This window comes from Magnolia sinica, chromosome 12 (genome assembly GCF_029962835.1).
Source record: "Magnolia sinica isolate HGM2019 chromosome 12, MsV1, whole genome shotgun sequence".
Taxonomy (NCBI): domain Eukaryota; kingdom Viridiplantae; phylum Streptophyta; class Magnoliopsida; order Magnoliales; family Magnoliaceae; genus Magnolia; species Magnolia sinica.
This window is the reverse complement of record NC_080584.1, coordinates 42,382,492-42,405,580: the sequence shown is the minus strand read 5'-3', so window position 1 is coordinate 42,405,580 and position 23,089 is coordinate 42,382,492. Positions and strand designations below refer to the sequence as shown.

The following is a 23,089-nucleotide window of genomic DNA, read 5'->3' as shown; positions in this document are numbered from 1 at the left end:
ATTATAGTAGAACATATCAATGTGCATTTAACATATTATGCAAATGATTTTCTTTTTTCTTTCTTTTTTTTGGATTATTTTCGGCCGATTTTTAAAAATTGGGAAAAATCTTTTTTTTTTTTTTCAATCTTTTCTGTTTTAATAGTTGAATATGATATGTTACTCATAGTAGAACATATCAATGTCCATTTAACATATTATGCAACTAATTTTCTTTTTTTCCTTTTTTTTGGGGGGGGACTATTTTCTGCCGATTTTTAACAATTAAGAAAAACATTTTTTCAATCTATTTTTGTTTTAATGTTTTAATGTGATGTGTTAATCATAGTAGAACATATCAATGTGCATTTAACATATTATGCAACTGATTTTTATTTTTATTTTTTTTTAAAGAATTTATATTCGGAATATTTTCGGCCTATTTTTAAAAATTTGGAAAAACCATTTTTTTTTCTCAATCATTTTCTATTTTAATGGATGAATATGATGTGTTAATCATAGTAGAACATATCAATATGCATTTAACAGATTATACAACTAATTTTATATCTTTTTTTTATTATTATTTTTTTCAGCCAATTTTTAAAAATTAGGAAAAATTATCTTTTTTCAATCTTTTTCTGTTTTAATGGTTAAATATGATGTGTTAATTATAGTAGAATATATCAATGTGTATTTTACATATTATCCAACTGATTTTCTTTTCTTTTTTTCTTTTTTTCGGACTATTTTCATCCGATTTTAAAAAATTAGAAAAAATAATTCTTTTTCAATCTTTTTCTGTTTTAATGGTTGAATATGATGTGTTAATGATAGTAGAATATATCAATGTGCATTTAACATATTATGCAACTGATTTTTAATTATTATTATTATTATTTTTTGGATTAATGACTTTATGTTTATATTTTCTTATTTTGGATAGGTTTTGGAGCTTTGTAGGGTTTAGAACTAATTATCTTCTTCATTGATTAGATTCAGAAGCTTGAACTTTATTTCATTAATCTATTTACATTAAGTTTCAAGATTTAATTAATTCATTTTCTTATAAAAATTGTATTTAAACTTAGAGAATCGATTAGACTCTCACATGGGCCATATCTACTTGAGAAAATATATGGGTCTGGCCAACGAGGAAGTGAGGATATTGGATGGCAACATTGTTAGAGGGTTGGTAATAGTAGGCACCAAATGAAATGCAACTATTGCGATAGACTAATAACTGGTGGAATTATGCGACTCAAACAACATTTGACACATCGAAATGGTCTACCAAAGTACCAAAACAGATAATGACCTTAATGCAAGACAGTTTGGATGAGTCGAAGGGGAAATGTACTGTTGTGCAGAAGAAGAAAGATGTGATTCTGGAGGCGGCTCAACAAAAGGCATTTGATTCGGATTATATGGACGTTCGTGATAAAAATATTATTGATTCTGATGAAGATTCAGATCGGGAAGTAACTATACTTGGGGGAGAGAGCTTGCGCTTTGCTCATGAAGAGGAAGAACGTCAGTGCATGATTAGAGCGAGGGGGTCTATGCATGATACAAGGGGGGCAATGGGAGTGGGAGTGCAGCTAGGAGTGGAAGTGCAGCTGGGAGTGCAACTACATCTACAAGTGGCAAGGTGTCCCGTATCGGTATCGGTTGGCGTAACGGTGACCTCCAAAACCGATACGGATACGGGGGCGTAACGGCCCGTAACGGCGTAAATTTTTTTTTTGCCAAAAAAATATGAAAAAATATGGATTAAATCCGGAATATTCTAAGCATTCCAAATATGCATTCATTTATAAATTGGAACATGTTTATGGTGGTGTAACGGTCCACTCTTTGGTGAGAAGTTGTATCGGACTGTCTGATGAATTTATGAACCAGATAACCTGAATTTGACTACAAAATTCATATATTTAATTTTCTAACTATCTACTATCAATGATAGATATATTAGAATGAATGTAATATGAAAATATCTTACATTTAGGTGTTTGCAATTATTTTTGAGGGCCAAAATTCATGCGTAAATAGAAAAAAATATAAAATGGCACCCCAAATATGTAAAATGCACATTAACATGTTCTACTATGATTAACACATCATATGGCATCATTAAAACAGCAAAAGAATCATTAAAAAATGATTTTTCGAATTTTCAAAAAAAGGGCCGAAATAAATGCGTAAATAGAAAAAAATATAAAAAAATATAAAATGGCACCCCAAATATGTAAAATGCACATTAACATGTTCTACTATGATTAACACATCATATGGCATCATTAAAACAGCAAAAGAATCATTAAAAAATGATTTTTTGAATTTTCAAAAAAAGGGCCGAAATAAATGCGTAAATAGAAAAAAATATAAAATGGCACCCCAAATCTGTAAAATGCACATTAACATGTTCTACTATGATTAACACATCATATGGCATCATTAAAACAACAAAAGAATCATTAAAAAATGATTTTTCGAATTTTCAAAAAAAGGGCCAAAATAAATGCGTAAATAGAAAAAAATATAAAAAATATATAAAATGGCACCCCAAATCTGTAAAATGCACATTAACATGTTCTACTATGATTAACACATCATATGGCATCATTAAAACAGAAAAAGAATCATTAAAAAATGATTTTTCGAATTTTCAAAAAAAAGGCCAAAATAAATGCGTAAATAGAAAAAATATAAAATGGCACCCCAAATCTATAAAATGCACATTAACATGTTCTACTATGATTAACACATCAAATGGCATGATTAAAACAGCAAAACAACCATTAAAAATTGATTTTTCAAATTTTAAAAAAAGGCGTCAAAATTCATGCGTAAATAGAAAAAAATATAAAAAAATTATTAAATGGCACCCCAAATCTGTAAAATGCACATTAACATGTTCTACTATAATTAACACATCATATGACATGATTAAAACAGCAAAACATATTAAAAAAAGTATAGATACCTATTTTTGACGAATTTCTGAAAAATAGCCCACCGAGCTTTGATTCAAAAAAATCTGTAATATAATGTGTTTTTATCTCAAATACCTAGCCAAGGTTGGTCGAAATTAGTAGTAGAAGGAGTGAGAAACAGTTTGGAAGCAAGAGGTTTTAAAAAAACAGCTTAAAATGAAGAAAAAAAAAAAGTTACCGTTACGGGCCCGTAACGGCCCGTTACGGCCGTTACACCCCGTAACGGGCCCGTATCAGCTGATACGGGTACAAAATCGGGTAACGGCCGATACGACCCCGAAACGCGTAACGGTTCCCACCGTTACCGTTACGTATCGGCCGTTACGGCCGATACGTAACCGTTTTGGCACGCCTTGGCAAGTGGGGGTGAGGGTGGGGGTAGGTTGGGTGGATTACGACATATGTTTGGCAGCCGACGGGAGACACTTTCATGTGATGCCCCTGTACATGTGGAAGAAGAAGTAAATGAGCCAAGGAGACCCTCTGTTGATCCAATCTTGTTTAATAAAGAATCAACCAAACAAAAGAAGATAAAATAAATATGGAGTAAAACTTTCATTGAGAAGCTAGGTAGGGCATCAACAAAGTTATTTATACATGCCAACATAACGCGGCCAATTCTCTGTATTAACAGGTGGTAATTGATGCAGCAACAGAAGTGGACGAAAGAATTAAAGTTCTCACGGCTAGGGAGATTAGGGGGAAATGGACAGATGCAGAGTATGCGGATTGAAAGCATATGTGGCTACCTTTAAACCCACATGGCAAGCCAGAGGATGCATGATCATGTGCAAAGGTAGGAATAGCCCAACTAGACACAAGATGATCAACTTCATGGAGTACTACCACTTGGGTCATGGAGTACTACCACTTGGGAACAGTGTAACATAAGTCAATTGATGCCTTGGAAGAAACAAAAAATGATAATTATATTTGTCCCTAATGGATAAAGTAGCGGATGAGATTGGATGAGAGAATGTGATGCAGATTGTCACAGATAACAAAGCAACATATAAGGCTACAGGACAAGAGACCACATATATTTTGGTCACCATGTGCTGCCCATTGTATTAATCTTCTATTGAAAGATATTAGGAAAAAGAGGAAAAGTCCTAGGTAAATGGTCGAAAGGGCAAGACAAGTAACAACATTTATTTACAACCATAATCAAGTAGTCGCAATAATGAGGAAGTTCATGAAGGGATGAGAGTTGTTGAGGGTCACGACGACTAGATTTGCAACAAACTTTATAGCCTTGGAGAGTTTATACCAGCATAGGAGAGAGTTGAGTGAGATGTTAGCTTCCTGAGATTGACTCAACACAAAATAGGAAAAAAAGACATCAGGGACACCGGTTGATGTTGTGAACACCATAAGGGACAACAAATATTGGAAGAATGTCCAGAGGATCCTAAAGGTGATGGAGCCACTAATGAAGGTACTCCGTCTTGTTGAAACCAATGAAGCACCTACCATGGGCTTCCTCTACAATGCCATGGATAAGGCGAAGTTGGCAATTCAACGTGATTGTACAACCTGGGAGTCTTATTGGAAGATGATCGACAATACAACTCCATCACGATCTTCATCCAGTAGATTACTACCTAAATCCTAGGTACAGATATGCCCAATCAATTATTCCGAATAACGAAGTTTGTGTCGAGCTAAAGAATGTGATAAAGATATTAGAGCCTGCCTTATATATACAAATAAAGGCATTAAATGCATTGTTGTTAAATGCGATCACATATGCACATACTGTTGATCAAATCACATAGCATATGTGATCCTGGCAAGTATGCCATAGCATACTTTTATATGCGACCAATATGCGATCGCATATTTCCCAATAGCCAAGAGCGGAAGAATTTTTTATTTTTTATTTTTTTTCAATTTGGAGAACTTTTTCTTATAAATAGGCACTCATATTCCCTCCATTTTCACTATTCTTTACTCCAAAGCTCTAAATCTCTTACTCTCTCTCTCTTACACCTCTTTTTCTTTTTCTCTAATCTCTCTACAATTATTTCAATTATGTTTATTTTTTGTATTTTATAAGTTGTGCTTAACTTTTTGTAAATTAAGTTGCAAGTTATAACTTGTAAGTTGTTTCAAGTTATCCATTTATCAGTAAAATTTCTTTGTTTGAAGTTTATAATAATTAGTTATCTTTTAATGTAGCTTGTTGATTGTTTTGTTAAAATTTGTATAATATAATATAAGTAATTAAATATATTACTTAATGAAACACTCAAACTATAATGAAATAAGTAAAATAACCCAATCCAATCATGTGTACTAATTAGACAAGTTTTTCCTTCTTCTTTTTTAGAATTTTTTCATTTTTTTCCTTTTTTTTTTTCAAAATTTTATTATTTAATATATATGTATATATATATGCCATAGCATGTGTGATTATGCGATCGCATATGCGAACGGCATATGCTAATCGCATATGATTGCATATGTGATTTGACAACATTGGTTGAATGAATTGGATAGATTTGGAAATCACTAGGGTGGCTTTGGAGATGCTCCTGCGTAGCATGTAGTATCTAGGTTGCAACCGACCGAATGGTAGATGAATTTCGGAAAGAGTACGAAGGCTCTCCAAAAAACTGCGGTAAAAGTTTTGAGCCAGACAACATCTTCTTCTAGCTGCAAAAGGAACTGGAGTTATTTTGCACTTATTCATTCAAAGAATAGGAATAGATTATAGACTAAGACGTTGGATAAACTTGTCTTCATGTAGTATAACATGAGGCTAAGAATGCGATGACATCATAAGAGCATTACAGGCACTGGTGACACGGACAATTGTCCAATAAACTTGGACAATATTTATGATGAAGACGACCCGCTTCTACCTTGGTTGAAAGCAATGGAAAAATATATTGAAAAGGATAGTGAAGAATTGAAAGCAATAATACGCATGGCGCAACAAGAGAGTTGTGCAACATGTTAAACCCAGAAAGAGGGGCAGAGTTCATGCAAAGTCCGGCTCAACAGAAGAGTACGATCAGTAGTAGTGGCGAGACCAAGCTGGATGATCATGATGGTGGTGGTGATGACGCACCTGATGCTCGTCCCACTTCTGGTGTTGCTTAGCACACCATACAACCGTCTATAGATAGCAAAGCCGATGAACATCGACAGGGTACACAAGGTCGGACTTATGAGTGCACTGAGTCACGATATAGCCAGCAGGAGGAGGTTAGGTCTAGTGGTGCACTGGGAGGTCCGAAACATCAGCAAGCCCAAGGTCCCGGGCATTATGATGGATATTCTTATGGGCCATGGCCAATGGGATTATAGCAAGGTGTCACGTATCGGTATCGGTTGGCGTAACGATGCCCTCCGAAACCGATACGAATACGGGGGCGTAACAGCGCAAATTTTTTTTTTTGCCAAAAAAATATGAAAAAATATGGATTAAATCCAGAATATTTCAAGCATTCCAAATATGCATTCATTTATAAATTGGAACATGTTTATGGTGGTGTAACGGTCCACTCTTTGGTGAGAAGTTGTATCGGACTATCTGATTAATTTTTTAACCAGGTAACTTGAATTTAACTACAAAATTCATATATTTGATTTTTTAAATATGTAATTTATATACTTAACAATTTGATATCATTTCTCCCAATAGTTCTTTAAAAAAATGAAATTAAATTCAGGTAGATGGCGTTGCCAATTTGGGGCTGACTTGGAGGACCAATCTATTCTCCAAATCAGCCTCAAATTCATGCCATTTATTGTCATTATCCCACTTATAAATTGGTGGACATTTATTGGATAGTGAATCATAAAAAATAAAAAAATCAAAATCAAAAGGGCCTATTTTAAAAAATAAAAGTTCACAAATTAACAATTAAAACTATTCAAATTTTGGCATTGTGAGTTAGCAATTGCAGTCCATAATTTAATTGTCAAATTTTAAGTTAATATGTCTCGTGTACAATTTTTTAAGGCTTGAATTAAGAGAGACTCGGATGTAAAGTGCAGCACACGTGTCAAAGTTTTTTGGGCCTCACCCGTGATGAATGTGTTATATCCATACCGTCCATCCATTTTGCCAAATAATTTTAGGGCATGAGCCCAAAAATGAGGCACATTCAAAGCTCAAATGGATTGCACCATAAAAAACAACAATAATTAAACGTTCACCGTTAAAAATTTATTGGGGGCTAGAAAAGTTTTAGATCAAGCTGACATGTGTGTTTTCCCTTCATCCACGTCAATGTGACCCAATTAACAAGTTAGATTGAAAATAAACATTACAGTGGACTTTAAGAAATTTTTAATGGTGAGCATTCTATAACCACTATTTCCTATGGTGTGGTCCACCTGAGATTTGGATATTACTAATTTTTTGAATCCTGACCTAAAATGACGTGGCAAAATGGATGGACGATATGGATAAAATATATACATCATAGTGGGGCCCACTCGGGTCTGATCAGATTGGATGGAAAATAAACGTTACCGTGCGCACTATGAATATTTAACCGTGAAAATCATTCTCTGTTGCTATTTTTGGTGTGGTCCAGATGATCTCTGGATATAATTCATTTTTTAGGTGGTGATCTAAAATGATCTTTGAAAATAGATGAACGGTGTAGATGTAATAAATACATCACTGTGGGGCCATATAACTTTGATCTCCTTTGAACCGTTCGTACAACTCGGAGCTCGAGGAGTGTCAGCGCTCGTCTTTGCGTGACACGTACCTACAACAGGCAGCAGCTAGCTGCTGCAAACTAAAAAAAAAAAAATGGAGAGAGGGAAACGAAAAGAAAAAAAGAGGGAAAGGGGGAAAGAAGAGATTGAGAGAGAGAGAGAGAGAGAGAGAGAGAGAGAGAGAGAGAGAAGAAGAAGAAGAAGAAGAACAGGAAGCAGGCCGAGGCCGCAGCCACAGGCCCGCAGTTGCCGAAGAAGAAGAAGAAGAAGAAGAAGAAGAAAAAGAAGAAGAAGAACCGTAACAGCCGTTTCGACCCCGTATCGCGTAACGGGTCCCACCATTACCGTTACGACCGAACGGCCGATACGTAACCGATTTGGGATACCATGGATTATAGTTATATGGAGCCTGTTCTGTCACATTTATGTTGAAATAGTCCTCTTGATCCATGTCCATATGATTATAGATATCCACATCCAAATCCAAGTTACTCATCACAGACACATTCTCAATCTCAACAACCTAAATACAGGCACCAATATGGCTATTCAACAGGCACTGGTGGATCTCCTTACTCGGGGTCGGAGTCGTTGCCTAGTTAGGATCAATCATCCTTTGGTTTAGTTGACTTGATCTTTCCCTCTAGCACTTGATATTATGGATATGCAACACCTATTCTACAGCCGCAACCTGATGATGACGATGACGTGGAGGTCGAGCAACCACAACAAAGCAGATTTTCAATTTAAAACATACTCATTCCTGATGTTAACCTCCAGAGAAATTAATTTTACTAAAGCATATTGCAAAACTGAATTTAAAATCTTTCCACATATTCTAAGAAAAAGGACCAAAAGAAATAAAAATAATAATAATAATAATATGCAGAATGTCACCTTTGAATAAAGTGCCATGCTAACATCCATGATTAACCCATTAGCATGAACTCTGAAATCAAGATCTCCTAAATGTGCAACTTTAACTTCCATCGCAGGAGAATCACTGTCTTCTATCTGAAAATATAAAACCCAGCAGTTGTATATAACTAGCTCAATCAGATAATAAGCAAATGCAGAGATCAAGATAAAAACAGCAGAATTTGTTGGAATAGAAGGTAGACAATGATAAATATACGTTTGCAGGAAGACAAACACTTACACCCCGCATAACCATTGAGAACCATCTCACCAGTTGTACTAGAGGACAAAAAGTATAAGACTTGAGGAACTAATGTTCAGACAGTACCCAACTTTTCATTAAGACAATAAGGCTGCATCAATGATTAATACATGATGCACATGCTGATAGAACACAATTAGAACCTGGGCTTGTGAGAACAACAACTACGGACCCAAGCCACACCATGAACATCACCTAGCAAAAAATCAGGCCAATCCACTGATTCAGTACCTAGACCATTGAGAGATGGGCTCCGCTATTGATTGAGGTGCCCCCAAAGATCATCCTGAATCAGCAAGGAACATCAAATCACTAGTCTGAATCACCACAACTTGAGCTCCAGATGTATGGAATATAGTGCACCATTAGGCATCAACAAATTATACATATGATGAGGCTGAGCACACTATAATTTCTCTGATGGAAATTTGAAATATCCTTGTGCATCATCATCATCGCCGTCATCATCTAAGCCTTGTCCCATACACACCTCACGCATCAATGTGGACAGAAAACAATGAAAATTATGAACAATACTAGGTACATGAGAAATTATTAAAACACTGTAAATTGCAGAGACAATTCTTGAAAGGTCAAGTTATCAAGGTAGTGTTGAATATGACACGTACGGGCAATCACAATCACATATTCGAACCTCCAAAAGGGTACCTAAATTCAACTAAATTTCCTCAAGATGATTTATTAATAGGCCGAACATGGTAATAAGAAAATATTTTAAATTGGAGACATTTTCTTACATTAGTGAAGGCTATCTCCTCAATTTGTTGGAATAAGGCTTTGATGATGACGACAATGACGATGATATTAGTGAAGATTATCTATATTTGTTTTATAGTGAATAGAACTCTAAGCCAATATGTTCCCATTCAAAGACAGTATCTGCTCGTTTATTGGTCAAAATGTTAAAGTTTATAAATAGCTAAGATTACCATTAATATTGTTAAATACTTGTATAACTACAAAATTTAAATTATTTTAATCATTAGGATCAGATGCATATTGGACATTTGTCCAATGTACAACACCCGATAAAGATTTATGGGTCAACTTGAAGTTTATAAATGATTAAGATTACTATTAGTATTGTAAAATACTCATATAACTACAAATTTTAAATTATTTTAATCTTTGGGATCACATGGACGTTTGTCCAATGTACAATACCCAATACAGAACTTTGTGATACATCACTCATTCCTGAGGTGCCGAGCTATCACAGTTAACAAGTACTTAAAGATCCGATAAGCTTTAAGAACCTAGAAGAGTTGCACCTGATAAAGTATCCTAGATCAAAGAAGACATTAAATGCCATCATTCTTCCTGTTAAAGAGTATGGATGTGGCACAACTCACCTAAACACAAGTAATAAGGGGTTGTACAGTTGTACAGACCACCTAGTAACAAGGACATCCGAGCACCATACTAGAGGAGGGCGGAGCCAGTCTCCTTTGGCTAGACAACCATTACATAGAGCCCACTTGGCCCAATTCACATTCCTAGCCATGTTGAAGACCTCACGTGCATATTCGAGCATCTTTGAAGACCCCACACTAGGAAGATGCACATGAGCTGCATATAGGAGCTTGACGGACACATTGGACCGTTGGATCGAGTGGACATGATGATTGGACCATTGGATCATCATCATCGGACATCTTGATCGTGGACCCCTATGGGCCACGAAATAGTTTAATTGTGTATATGCTTCGTTATTTTTTGTATAGCTTGTATTTGTGTTGAGATTAGGGAGTTCGGAACAACTAATTTATTAAGCATCTTTATGTTTAGAGTCTTATCTGAGGGAGTTTTCTTTGTAAAAGATATTTTCTAATACTATAAAAGAGAAAAGCAGGGGGGGGGGGGGGGGGGTGTGGAGCCCTAATGCCATTATTTTGAAGTAGAAAAAAAAAAAAAGTTTTGTGCTTTCTCCTCTTCATGTGATTTGAAGAATACTCCATGTGATTTGGAACTTGAGTATGGTATGATTCCATTTCCTATTCAAGGGAGGTGCGAGGCTTCCATCTATCATCTTTCTTTCTATAAAAATTTAAAAATAAAAATTAAAAATAAAAATAAAAATAAAAAAAAGAGGTATTTTCCCAAAAAAAATCATCTCTCTTCTTCCCTTCTTATCTAAAACCATCCAAATCATCTTTTTCTTCAACTTTTCATCATTCAACTTCAACCTCAACCAAAATCTACCATTGAGGACCCCAAAACCCTCGCCAATGACCCACACGTGTGACCGTACGGCCAGATGTGCGAGCCCCTAAGCTGACCATACAAACAACCCCTCAATCTCTTGATTTCTCCTTGCTTCCCCCATCAAAACCCTTTGATTCCCCATCCCTAACTCTACTTATAAACCCTAATCCTAAATTCTCTAATTCCCCAATTTCCCAAACCCTAAATCTCAAATTTCCTTAATTGACCAAAAATCCCTAACTTCCCTTCATCCAAAACCTTAATTCCCATCTACCAATACCTAAATCCATCAATCCTCTTAACCAATTCACCCAATTTAGCCATAATTTCATCTTTTCCCCAAATTCTAAAAAGTCAAAATACAAAATCCCTAATTCCTACAAGTCAGTCCCTTGAGTGTGGAACATGCCTATGCTAAATTTGAAGTTTTATCCTTCCATTGGACCTAGTTTTAATTGATTTATATGATTTCTTAGCATGTGGTCATGTGATTTAAGTTAAATTAGATTTTATTTCCTATTGTTTACTCTTAATTATGTGGAGGGTTAGCATCTTTTGCTAATTGAATTACTTTATGGACTCTTTCATAACTTCCACGTTGCATGTTAGCATTAAATCATGTGTCCTGCATCAAATTTGGTATTAGAGCCATAGGTTTAAAATGGATTTTTGTGTTGCAAGGTTAGAGTCACATCTAGGGTAGAACATACATCTCGGGTTATTAGAGCAATATATTGCATATAGAATCTACGATCATATTATTGATTTTTGTTCTTAGTTTGGAGTGTCCCATTGCTGAATTTTCAGCTAGGGTTTTCTACTTATACCATTGCTGAATTTTCAGCATGGTAAACTCATGTTGTCACCTTACTGAATTTTCAGTTCGTAATTTTCATAATACACTCTTGCTGAATTTTCAGCTTGGTACACTCAAATTGCCATTCTACTGAATTTTTGGGGTAGTATTTCTGGTTAACAGCTTGCTGAATCTTCAGATTAGTGTCTCTAGTATGTCCAATTTGATCTCTAGGTTGGTTTTGTCTTTGTCATAAAATTACCCTAGGATGTAGATTTTCCCCTAAGAGTTACCTTGTATATGCCAACTCGTTCTGGACGTGCCTACATCCCACTATGAATCTATAACAGATTGTCGACGCCCTTAACGCTATCAAGAACCGTCTGATGGCTATTGAAGCGCACAATAAGACCACCACAACTCAATTGACCGTGACCAATGCGCGTGTCAATCAACTTAAAGCCTCCCTTTAGGGGAACCTCAACATTGGGGAAGATGTCTAATCACAAGTTGGGAATCAAATTGAAGGAGTTGAGACTGTGCTACTTGCAATTGTTAGCTGCCCCTTAAGCCAAATTGTAGAAAGTGATGATTGGCGCAGGAATTCAATTTTCCACACTTATGCTGAGTGTGATGGCCAAACTGCAAGGTGATCATTGATAGTGGCAGTTGCATCAATGTGGTCTCCACTAGCATCGTGTACCGCTTAGGTATGCTAGTTGTTCCTCACCCTCAGCCCTATCAAGTCTCATGGGTTGATGTGTCTTCGATTCCAGTTTCTCAACGTTGTTCCATTCCCATCCAGTTTGGTTTCTATACAAACATATTATGATGTGATGTATTGCCTATGGATAAAGGCCACATCATTTTGGGCAAGCCTTGGTTGTATGACAGGGATGCAATACTATTCGGTCGCTCAAATACGTGTCCATTTCTGTATAAAGGCAAAATGATTGTTTTGAAGCCTCTCCCGCACAAAAGCACCCCAGAAAAGGAGGACGTCAAGAAATGTGGTCCTTAAGATGTGATGAAACTCCAACTTGAGTCTCTTTCTATAGGTAATGTCAAAGAGTTTGAAAGAGAGACAAAAAACTGGTTTGACGTTGTATGCTCACGTGGCAAGTGAGGTCACACGTCAGGTTATTATGGAGATGCCACCTAAGGTTACACCTAAGGGTAGTGTAGAGTTATCACTTGAGGTGAGTTCAATATTGGAGGAGTTTAGTATTGTTATTCTATAGGACATACTGGTTGAGCTTACACCTAGGGGTGTACATCGAGTCAAACCGAGTCAAGCTGGCCTCAGCTCAACTCGGCTCAGCCACTAGCTGAACTCAGCTCGAACTCGGCTCAGCTTGGTTTGGTTAGCAACTTGGGCCAGTTCAAGCCAAGATCAAGCCAAGTTTGCCATTGCAGCATTTTCACAAACACCTGGACTACACCTTCAAAATCTCACTGTATTTGAGACAGCAGTAATGGTTTTACAGGTATTTTATCAAACACCTTCTACGCAACATAAAAATCAAGAAAAAAAGGGTGCTGGTTTCATATACATACCTTCCTTGCCACCAGTCACACTTCTTTGAGTCATTTCATCAAACACTTGGTGAGCAACATCAATATCAAAGTAACTGAGTCACCGAACTGGTTCGATCCGAGTTTGATTCAAGCTGGGTTCGATCCGAGTCGATTCGAGCTGGGGCTAGCTCGAACTCATTTTCGAGCTAAAAAAATCAGCTTGACTCGGCTCGAACTCAACTTCGAACCGAGTCGAATCGAGCTTTTTGGAGTCGAGTCGAGCGAGCTAACCGAGCTAGCTCGGTTCGTGTACACCCCTACTTATACTCGTGCAGGAGATTCACATGTTGACTCTACCAAACCTTCGCCATGATCACATTAGTCCCGGAGAGGAAATGGATCTGGAAAGACAAGTAAATGAGCCTAGGACCCCATAGATTGCATAACCATGTCAGTGTTCCAAAGGCCTTCAGAGTCTGCACATTCATCTACACAACATATGCATGATTTGCATGTGGAGATTAGAAAAAGAATCAATATAAGTAATGAAACACACAAAATGATTGCTGACTCACACCGTAGGTTTAAAGAGTTTGTTGTGGGTGATGAAGTCAAGATTAGAATACATCTAGAAATGTTTCCACATGGAATAATAAAAAATTACAAGCCCATAGCACTGGACCATATAAAATCAGATACTGGGTCTGAATGCTTACTTGTGTATCTTCCACGTAATATGGGTATTAGTTCCACATTTAATGTGGAAGATCTTGTACTGTTTCATGGACCTTCCCCTAACCCACACATAAACTTTGATGATGATGCCCCTAACCTGTCCCATAACCCATGACTATAACCTAACTCCACTTCTCAACTTGAACCTGTACCATCCATACCTACGAGAAGAGAGGAGATAAAGGATATCTTAGATGAAAAAGCGATTTCCACAGGACATGGAGGTTACCAAGAGTACCTTGTCAAGCGGAAGGGCATACCAAAGTCAAACAATACGTGGATCATAGAGGCAGAGCTTCAACGACGAGACCTGAATCTCCTCAAGCATCACCAAGGCTTTATATCAATAAAGGCGAAATCTCTTCAACTGAGGGGAATTGATGAGGACGTCCGAGCATTATACAGGAGGAGGGCTGAGCCAGCCTCCATATGGATAGACGACCATTACATGGAGCTTGCTTGGCCCAATTTACATTCCTAGCCATGTTGAAGACCCCACGTGCATGTTCATGCACCTTTGAAGACCCCACACCGGGAAGATGCATGTGGATTGTATATAAGAGCTTGATGGACACATAGACTATTTGATCGGGTGGACACGATGATCAGACCATTGGATCATCATCATCGGACATCTTGATCGTGGACCCCCATGGGCCACGAAATAATTTCGTTGTTTAGATTGCTTATATGCTTCGTTATTTTATGTATAACTTATATTTGTGTTGAGATTAGGGAATTAGGAACAACTTTAAATTTATTGTCTTTATGTTGCACCTTTTTGTAAAAGGTCTTTTCTGAGACTATAAAAGAGAAATGGGGGTGTGTGGAGCCCTAATGCCATTATTTTGAAAACAAAAAATTGTGTTTTCTCTTCTTCATGTGATTTGAAGAATACTCCATTTGATTTAGAGCTTAGGTGTGGTGTGATTCCATTCCTCATTCAACGGAGGTGCGAGGCTTCCATCTATCATCGTCCTTCTCTCTTCCTTTCTATCCAAAAAGATGTATTTTCCCAAAAACTTCTTCTCTCTTCTTTCCTTCCTATCCAAAATCATCCAAATCATCTTGTTCTTTAACTTTTCATCATCCAACTTCAACCCCAACCAAAATCTACCATTGAGGACCCCAAAACCCTAGCCAACGACCCACATGTGTGACCGTACGGCCACAAGTGCGAGCCCCTAGGCTGACTAATGCAGGGGCATTTGCACACCAGGCTTGAGTGGGGTCGCCTGTGGGATGCAGGGGCACACACGGGGTGGGCGGGGCCCTCATTTTCAAGACTCCTCACCGAGGGTGATTAATGCACATTTCACACCGAGCTCAAGTGAGGTAGCTTGTGGGATGCAGGGACACACGGGGTGGGCGGCCTGTATGAGGTGGTACCCATGTGATTTGGGGCCCATGAGGGGGGTTCGAACGAGGTCCTAACCCATGAGATGTGGGGCCTAGGCTATGAGATAAAATGATTAATTCATCATGCTCTAACAGTTAGAGCTTTTAGAGTAAGTGGTTAATTATCCTACATCAAATTGGTATTAGGGCGGGAGGTCTCGTGTTCAAGACTCCTCATCGGGGGTGATTAATGCAAAGGCATTTTCACATTAGGCTCGAGTGGAGTCGTCAGTGGGATGCAGGGGCACACTCGGGGTGCGTCGGGCCTACGGGGGAGGTCTCGTGTTCGAGACTCCTCACTGAGGGTGATTAATGTGCATTTCACACCGGGCTCCAGTGGGGTACCCTGTGGGATGCGGGGACACACTCGGGTTGGGTGGCCCGTGTGAGGTGGTACCCATGTGATTTGGGGCCCACGAGGGGGGTTCAGCCGAGGTCCTAACCCATGAGATGTGGGGCCTAAGCTATGAGATAAAAGGATTAATTCGCTATGCTCTAACAATTTGAGCTTTTAGAGCAAGTGGTTAATTATCCTGCATCACTGACCATATGAACAACCCTGCAATCCCTTGATTTCTTATTGCTTCTCTCATCAAAACCCTTTGATTCCCCACCTCTAACTTTACCCATAAACCCTAACCCTAACCCTAGATACTCTAATTCCATAATTTCCCCAAATTACCAAACCCTAAATCTCTAATTTTCTTAATTGACCAAAATTCCCTAACTTCCCTTCATCCAAAACCTTAATTCCCTTCTACCAATACCTAAATCCATCAATCCCTTTAACTAATTCACCCAATTTAGCCCTAATTTCATCTTTTCCCTAAATTCCAAAAAATCATAATTCCAAAATCCTCAATTCCCATGAACCGTATTTTTTCAAATTTCAAATTTTTCCCTTCCTCACCCTAATCATAGAACCTACAAGTCAGTCCCTCGGGTGTGGAACAGGCCTATGCTAAATTGGGAGTTCTATCCTTCCAACGAGCCTAGTTTTAATTGATTTATATGATTTCTTAACATGTGGACATGTGATTTAGGTTAAATCAAATTTTATTTCTCATTGTTTACTCTTAATTACATGGTGGGTTAGCATCTTTTGTTAATTGAATTGCTTTATGGACTCTTTCATAATCTCCACATTGCATGATAGCATTAAATCACGTGTCCTGCATCACTTAGTCTTCAAGTTTTATCCATTTGCCCCTTTATTTAGTTTATTTGGTGCATTTAGCATGCATATATCATATTACAAGTTGGTGTGTGTGTGTGTGTGTGTGTGTGTTTATATATATATATATATATATATATATATAAAGGAAGAGAGAAGGGGGCGTGTAGCCCTAATTCACCCTTTGTCTATTCACTTTTTCCCATATCTTTATTTGTCCATTTCGCTTCACTTCTACATGATGATACATGGTATCAGAGAAGACTTCAATCTAATTTACATAACTTTAATCTCTTCTATCTTATAAATTCCTCTTTTTCTTTTTCTCTTTGCTCTTAATATTCCCCTTGTCCTGAAAGTTATCTGTGAAACCTAGGGTTTTGATGCAGGACATGAAAATTAAATATGATATGCGAGATTTCAGGCTTAAGATCACGTTAGTTCAGAAACAATTACACAAATTCCATATCCCACATAAAAGTCCAAACATTCAATTAAGAGGAATCTATGTGGGTCCAAGCCCACACATGATAGGGCTGGATCAATAAAAATTATGAACCAAACGATACTCAAAGATAAGAAATAATCATCCACGCATGCATAGTAATCAGTCCCTAATCCAAGAGATTCAAAAATTTCAATTCGGGGAACCCTAGGGTAAGAAAATTGGCAAATAACTTAGGGAAAATGTAATCTAGGGCTAGTATTCATGAAAAACGGCTATGAGAGGATAAAAGAGGATAAAAACCTAAGCCAAAAGACGATCCCGCGTGTGGACAACAACAATGGCCAGATGGACGTACGTGTGATCCCGGCCGCACGTGTGTGGGGCCCACTATTCAGAAAAAGGTCACCTTGACCCTGGTCGGCCAGGGATGGTCTTTAAAAACCCCAAATCTCAGCTCGATCCGATGTACGATTTGTGCGTGGTGCTTCGCCGAAGTTTCAGCTCGCCTGCGGGCCGAAATCTGGAAACCTGCTGTAATGAAGAAATCTGATGCAACAAAAAGACGAATTCGAAGTACGAATGGTGGGGGAAGAAAAAAAAGATGGAGGATGGGGGTGAATCGGGATCGATGTGGCTTCGCACCACGGTAGTTAGCCCTTCAAAAAGGGAGGGCTTCGCACCCGCTTTTGAATTCTTCCACAACTGATGAAGAGAGCAGAAAAATAAAGCAGGAATTTTTTTATTAACTTCAATAAATCAAAAGAACTACAAGGGGTGCCTATTTATATGGAAAACCCTATACCCCAAAACTCGCACCATGTGCGCAACCTATTACTTGGCGATGAAGTAAACTAAAATAAAAACCAAACAGAGAAATCTAAAGCGTTCACAATGTTCTAAATAATAACAATAAACAAAACCTAAAATATGAAATCAATCCGATGAGTGGGCCACGATTATGAGATCCCATGATGGGCTTTTCTTGATTATCGGGCCCAATCTTTTGAACCAAACTTCATCTTTTAGGTAGGAGGCCCTCCCTGGATGTTGTCATCAAGACAAATCGATGGTGGGGCCCTCCTACTCCGTGCGTACGTGCGTAGGTGAGGCGGCGTGCGTGCACGTATGCGCGAGATGTCCCCATCAATTCTCCTCGGCTGCGAAGATTTCGCCACTGGCGAAATAAAACTCCTAAACCACTCCAAGACGTCAAGATCAAGTCTCTAAAGCTCCTCCGCAGTGAGCCACGTGCTGTCTGAAGCTGGGCGTGACTTCCACTTGACCAGGTACTTCTGAAACTTGTCGTTCAACGTTAAAACTATCTGATGGTCCAGGATATCCTCTATTTCCTCTTTGGGTGTGTGAAGGTTAGGTATAGAAGGGAGTGACTGAGAAGAAATGTCAGGAAGAATAAGCATACGAGGTAGATGCTGAGAAAATGGGTTAGGACAGGTAGGTATGGGAGGTAGAGGCTAGGAAAATGGGTCGGGATGGGTAGGTATGGGACAAAGAAGCTGGAAAAATGGGTCGGGAAGGGTAGGTATAGGACGTAGAAGCTGAGAAGATGGGTCAAGACAGGTAGGTATGAGAGGTAAAGGCTGGAAAAATGGGTCGGGACGGATAGGTATGGGAGGTAGAGGTTGGAAAAATGGGTCGGGAGGGGTAGATATGGGACGTAGTAACTGGGAAGATGGGTCGGGATGGATAGGTATGAGAGGTAGAAGCTGGGAAAATGGGTCGGGAGGGGGCCATGGATCAATGGAAAGGTCTGATGAATCAGGATGGTTAGGCGAAAAGCTAGACAATGCATCAATGGCCCCTTGAAATGTAACTAGATCCTCCACATTGAATGTAGAACGAATTCCCATGGAGGGTGGAAGATTTGCCACATACGCATTGAGACTGTTTCGTTTTATAATTTTGACAGGTCCAGCACTACGCGCGTGTAACTTACAAACGGCCCCCGGAGGATACCGCTCGGGCCTGATGCGGACCATCACAGTCCCTTACATTGAATTCTTTGAAACATTTATGCTGGTCTGCAGAAAATTTGTAATGTTCATTACTAGTAGTAATCTTCTGCCTGATTTCTTGATGCCATGAATGAATGTGATGCACAAAAGACTCTGCAGGCTCTGACGGCCTATGGGACAGTGACATAGGGACAAGATCAATATGTTTCTCATGTTTATCCCAGTAGCGACGTCATAAGAACTGAGACCTGTGGACCCATCGACAAAACTATTAAACGCAAACTCGGCTATAGGTATCACGGTGTCCCATGTTCTGGTGTGCTCTATATCCCTCCTAGGGGGAGACTCATCCAGTAGATCATCAAGAAAGACATCACGAAACTCATCTACTACCGGAATGGCCTCAGTGGGTAACTTTATACTAGCCTCCGAGGCACTCTCTCTAGCCACAAGGCCATACGTGTTGTGCCACTCAAAATAGTGGTCTTGATGCCCCTGTTGGGGTAGGTGCACGAGTGCATGCCCATGACTGATTCCTTGGCCACATCCATTCATCGGTCTATCCTCCTAGCCACCTGCTTGAGATTGGACATCTACCCCAATGCTGGGATTTGTCCTGGCGGAGGCCTTTAGTTGGGTAATGCGAGCATCAAATTGATCAATGCGTTGGTCTATATATTGTTCATAGGACTTACCCAAATACTCAATTTGCTGGGACAACTTGTTCATTGACCCTAGCAGTTGCTCCATGTTTAGTGTAGGGTGCAAGCCAAAACCATGACCCGTACGTGTGGGCATACACTAGCTAACTCAACCTAAGGACTTTCTATGACGACTATATGCATCTAAAAACTAAATGACCCTACGAGACTCAATATGAAGGAGACTACACACCATTACTAAAATTCAGCTATATATGATGGACTGAATGCATGAAGGACTCAAACTAACTAAACCCCAAATATGTGGTGAATTCCCTTATAAGAACCCTAGGCTCTGATACCAAATTTGATGCAGGACATGTTAATTAAATATGATATGCGAGATTTCAGGCTTAAGATCACGTTAGTTCAGAAACAATTACACAAATTCCATATCCCACATAAAAGTCCAAACATTCAATTAAGGGGAATCTATGCGGGTCCAGGCCTACACATGATAGGGCTGGATCAATAAAAATTATGAACCAAACGATACTCAAAGATAAGAAATAATCATCCACGCATGCATAGTAATCAGTCCCTAATCCAAGGGATTCAAAAATTCCAATTCGGGGAACCCTAGGGTAAGAAAATTGGCAAATAACTTAGGGAAAATGTAATCTAGGGCTAGGATTCATGAAAAACGGCTATGAGAGGATAAAAAATGATAAAAACCTGAGCCAAAAGACGATCCCGCGTGTGGACAGCAACAATGACCAGATGGACGTGCGTGTGATCCCGGCCGTACGTGTGTGGAGCCCACTATTCAGAAAAGGCCACCTTGGCCCTGGTCGGCTAGGGATGGTCTCCAAAACCCTCAAATCTCAGCTCGATCTGATGTACAGTTTGTGCGTGGTGCTCCGCCGAAGTTTTAGCTCGCCTGCGGGCCGAAATCTGGAAATCTGTTGTAATGAAGAAATCTGATGCAACAAAAGGATGAATTCGAAGTACGGATGGTGGGGGAAGATGAAAAAAAAGATGGAGGATGGGGGTGAATCGGGATCGATGTGGCTTCGCGCCACAGTAGTTAGCCCTTAGAAAAGGGAGGGTTTCGCACCCACTTTTGAATTCTTCCACAACTCACGAAGAGAGCAGAAAAATAAAGCAGAAATTTTTTTATTAACTTCAACGTATCTAAAGAACTACAAGGGGTGCCTATTTATAGGGAAAATCCTATACCCCAAAACTTGCACCATGTGCGCAACCTATTACTTGGCGATGAAGTAAACTAAAATAAAAACCAAACAGAGAAATTTAAAGCGTTCACAATGTTCTAAATAATAATAATAAACAAAACCTAAAATACGAAATCAATCCGACGAGTGGGCTAAGATCATAAGATCTCATGATGGGTTTTTCTTGATTATCGGGCCCAATCTTTTAAACCAAACTGTCTTCTAGGTAGGAGGCCCTCCCTGGACGTCGTCATCAAGACAGAATGATGGTGGGACCCTCCTACTCCGTGTGTACGTGCATAGGTGAGGCGGCGTGCGTGCACGTATGCGCAAGATGTCCCCATCAGGTTTCTTTTTCTTACTTTTTTCCTTGTGTCAGACCTTTGTAATGGTCTGTGTGTGAGAGGGTGAATACTATGTTCATGATCATTGCTCCTCTCATGTTCAATTAGAACGTGAGGGCTAGTGGTTTTGACAAGTGTGGCATGTTCATCGTGTGAAGCGTTCTTATATATGGAGTCGACCCTCATTCTTGTAAGCATTGTAGTATTTTCTTTAATTTCTTCTTCTAATGGAGATGAAGGGTGATCAAAGATATGGGTTCCTAAATCCATCTGATTTTCTAGGGGTTCAAATAACCTCCATAAAACTAAATTGAGCAAATTACTTCCAGTCGTCCAAAACGATGCAAGTGTTTTTAAAATATATGAAAGTTAAAATATATAACCACGGATAAACCAAATGAAAGTGGTATCACGTACAATCAATGGATCTAAGAAAAATGCTGAAATCATGACGTGGTTATGGAACAGTATGGAAACATCTGCAGTGGGAATGTGATGTTTCTACATATTGCAAAGTAGGTGTGGAATACATTAAGAGAGATGTATGCATCCAATAAAAACGCATCTTGTGCATATCAGATATTGAAGAGATTTTTGCATACCCACAAGGGAATAAGTCCCTTAATGAATATTATCCGAAACTTAAAAGGAATGTGTATCAGCCACTTACCGTTGATAAATGTGATATGGAGAAACAACATCAGCAACGTGAGGAGTTTCATATGTGGCTAAATTCCTTATCTGGCTTTAAACCAGAATATGATCCAGTTTGTGCAAAGATCTTGGGAGGCAAGGATGTTCCATTTCCAAATGAAGTTTACGGTCACCTTCAATGTGTTTCTCTTGGCTCTGCGAGTGGAGTCCATGATCATTCTACTTTGGCATCATTTGTTGGATGAGGCAGAGCAGTAGTTGTGGTGGCAAGGTAATCAAGGTGGAGCAATGGGCACCGTTCTATTAGTTTTACTCATACAACTTAGCAGTCAAGTACATCCGATGACATAGTCATGCTTACCAAAGATAAGTATTCTAAGTTATTGAAGAATTAACCTACTTTTGCTGCTACTACCGCTACTATAACCAAATTCGTGAACTCAGTTATAGCTTGTTTAGGGTCCAAGTACTCTGCTCCATGCGTCAATGACTTTAGGGCATCTAACCATATGACAGGTGAGTCTAGTGCATTTTCATCTATTAATACATTGTCGAGTACATCAGTCACTTTTGCAGAAGAAACCCAATCCAAAGTGTATAGAATGGGTATCGCCCATCCAAGTTCCTTTCTTTCATAGTCATATGTTCTCTACGTGCCTAAATTTCTTTTTAGTATACTCGAGAAATCACTTAACTACTCTGTGACTTTTTTATCATTCACAGTGTTTTCTAAGATCTAAAGATGAATAAGAAGATTAGTTGAGGCCAGTAAATGGGGGGCTTTACTATCTTGACTGTGAAATAATTGAAGTAACAACATAAACAACACCTCTCCTTACCAGTGGCATTGTCATCTTGGTCACCCATTCTTAAAGATGCTCAAAAGTATTATTCCTTCATTATCGTCAGCACAGTATGAGTTAAATAAGCATCATTGAGTCACTCTTCTACCACATGTGAAAAAACAATCTAGTTCCATTTGCTTTAGTTCATTCATATGCTCGCAGACTTGTTCAACTCTCTAGTTTGTCGGGGTATGAGTATTTTGTTAATTTTGTTGATGATTTTCAAGAATGACTTGGCTTTATTTAATGAAAGATAGACCTAAA

At 38.6% G+C, this 23,089-nt stretch overlaps 1 protein-coding gene across 8 annotated transcripts in view; it reads right to left on the bottom strand.

Moving 5' to 3' along the window:
- LOC131221274 (methylcrotonoyl-CoA carboxylase subunit alpha, mitochondrial) overlaps positions 1 to 23,089 on the bottom strand; it is a 111,677-nt gene that overhangs the window by 10,182 nt on the left and 78,406 nt on the right. For all 8 annotated transcript variants that reach the window (XM_058216474.1, XM_058216475.1, XM_058216478.1 and 5 more), the window contains one exon: positions 8,556 to 8,672. In XM_058216474.1, coding sequence (XP_058072457.1) covers positions 8,556 to 8,672 — 117 coding nt within the window. The remainder of the gene's footprint in view (positions 1 to 8,555; positions 8,673 to 23,089) is intronic.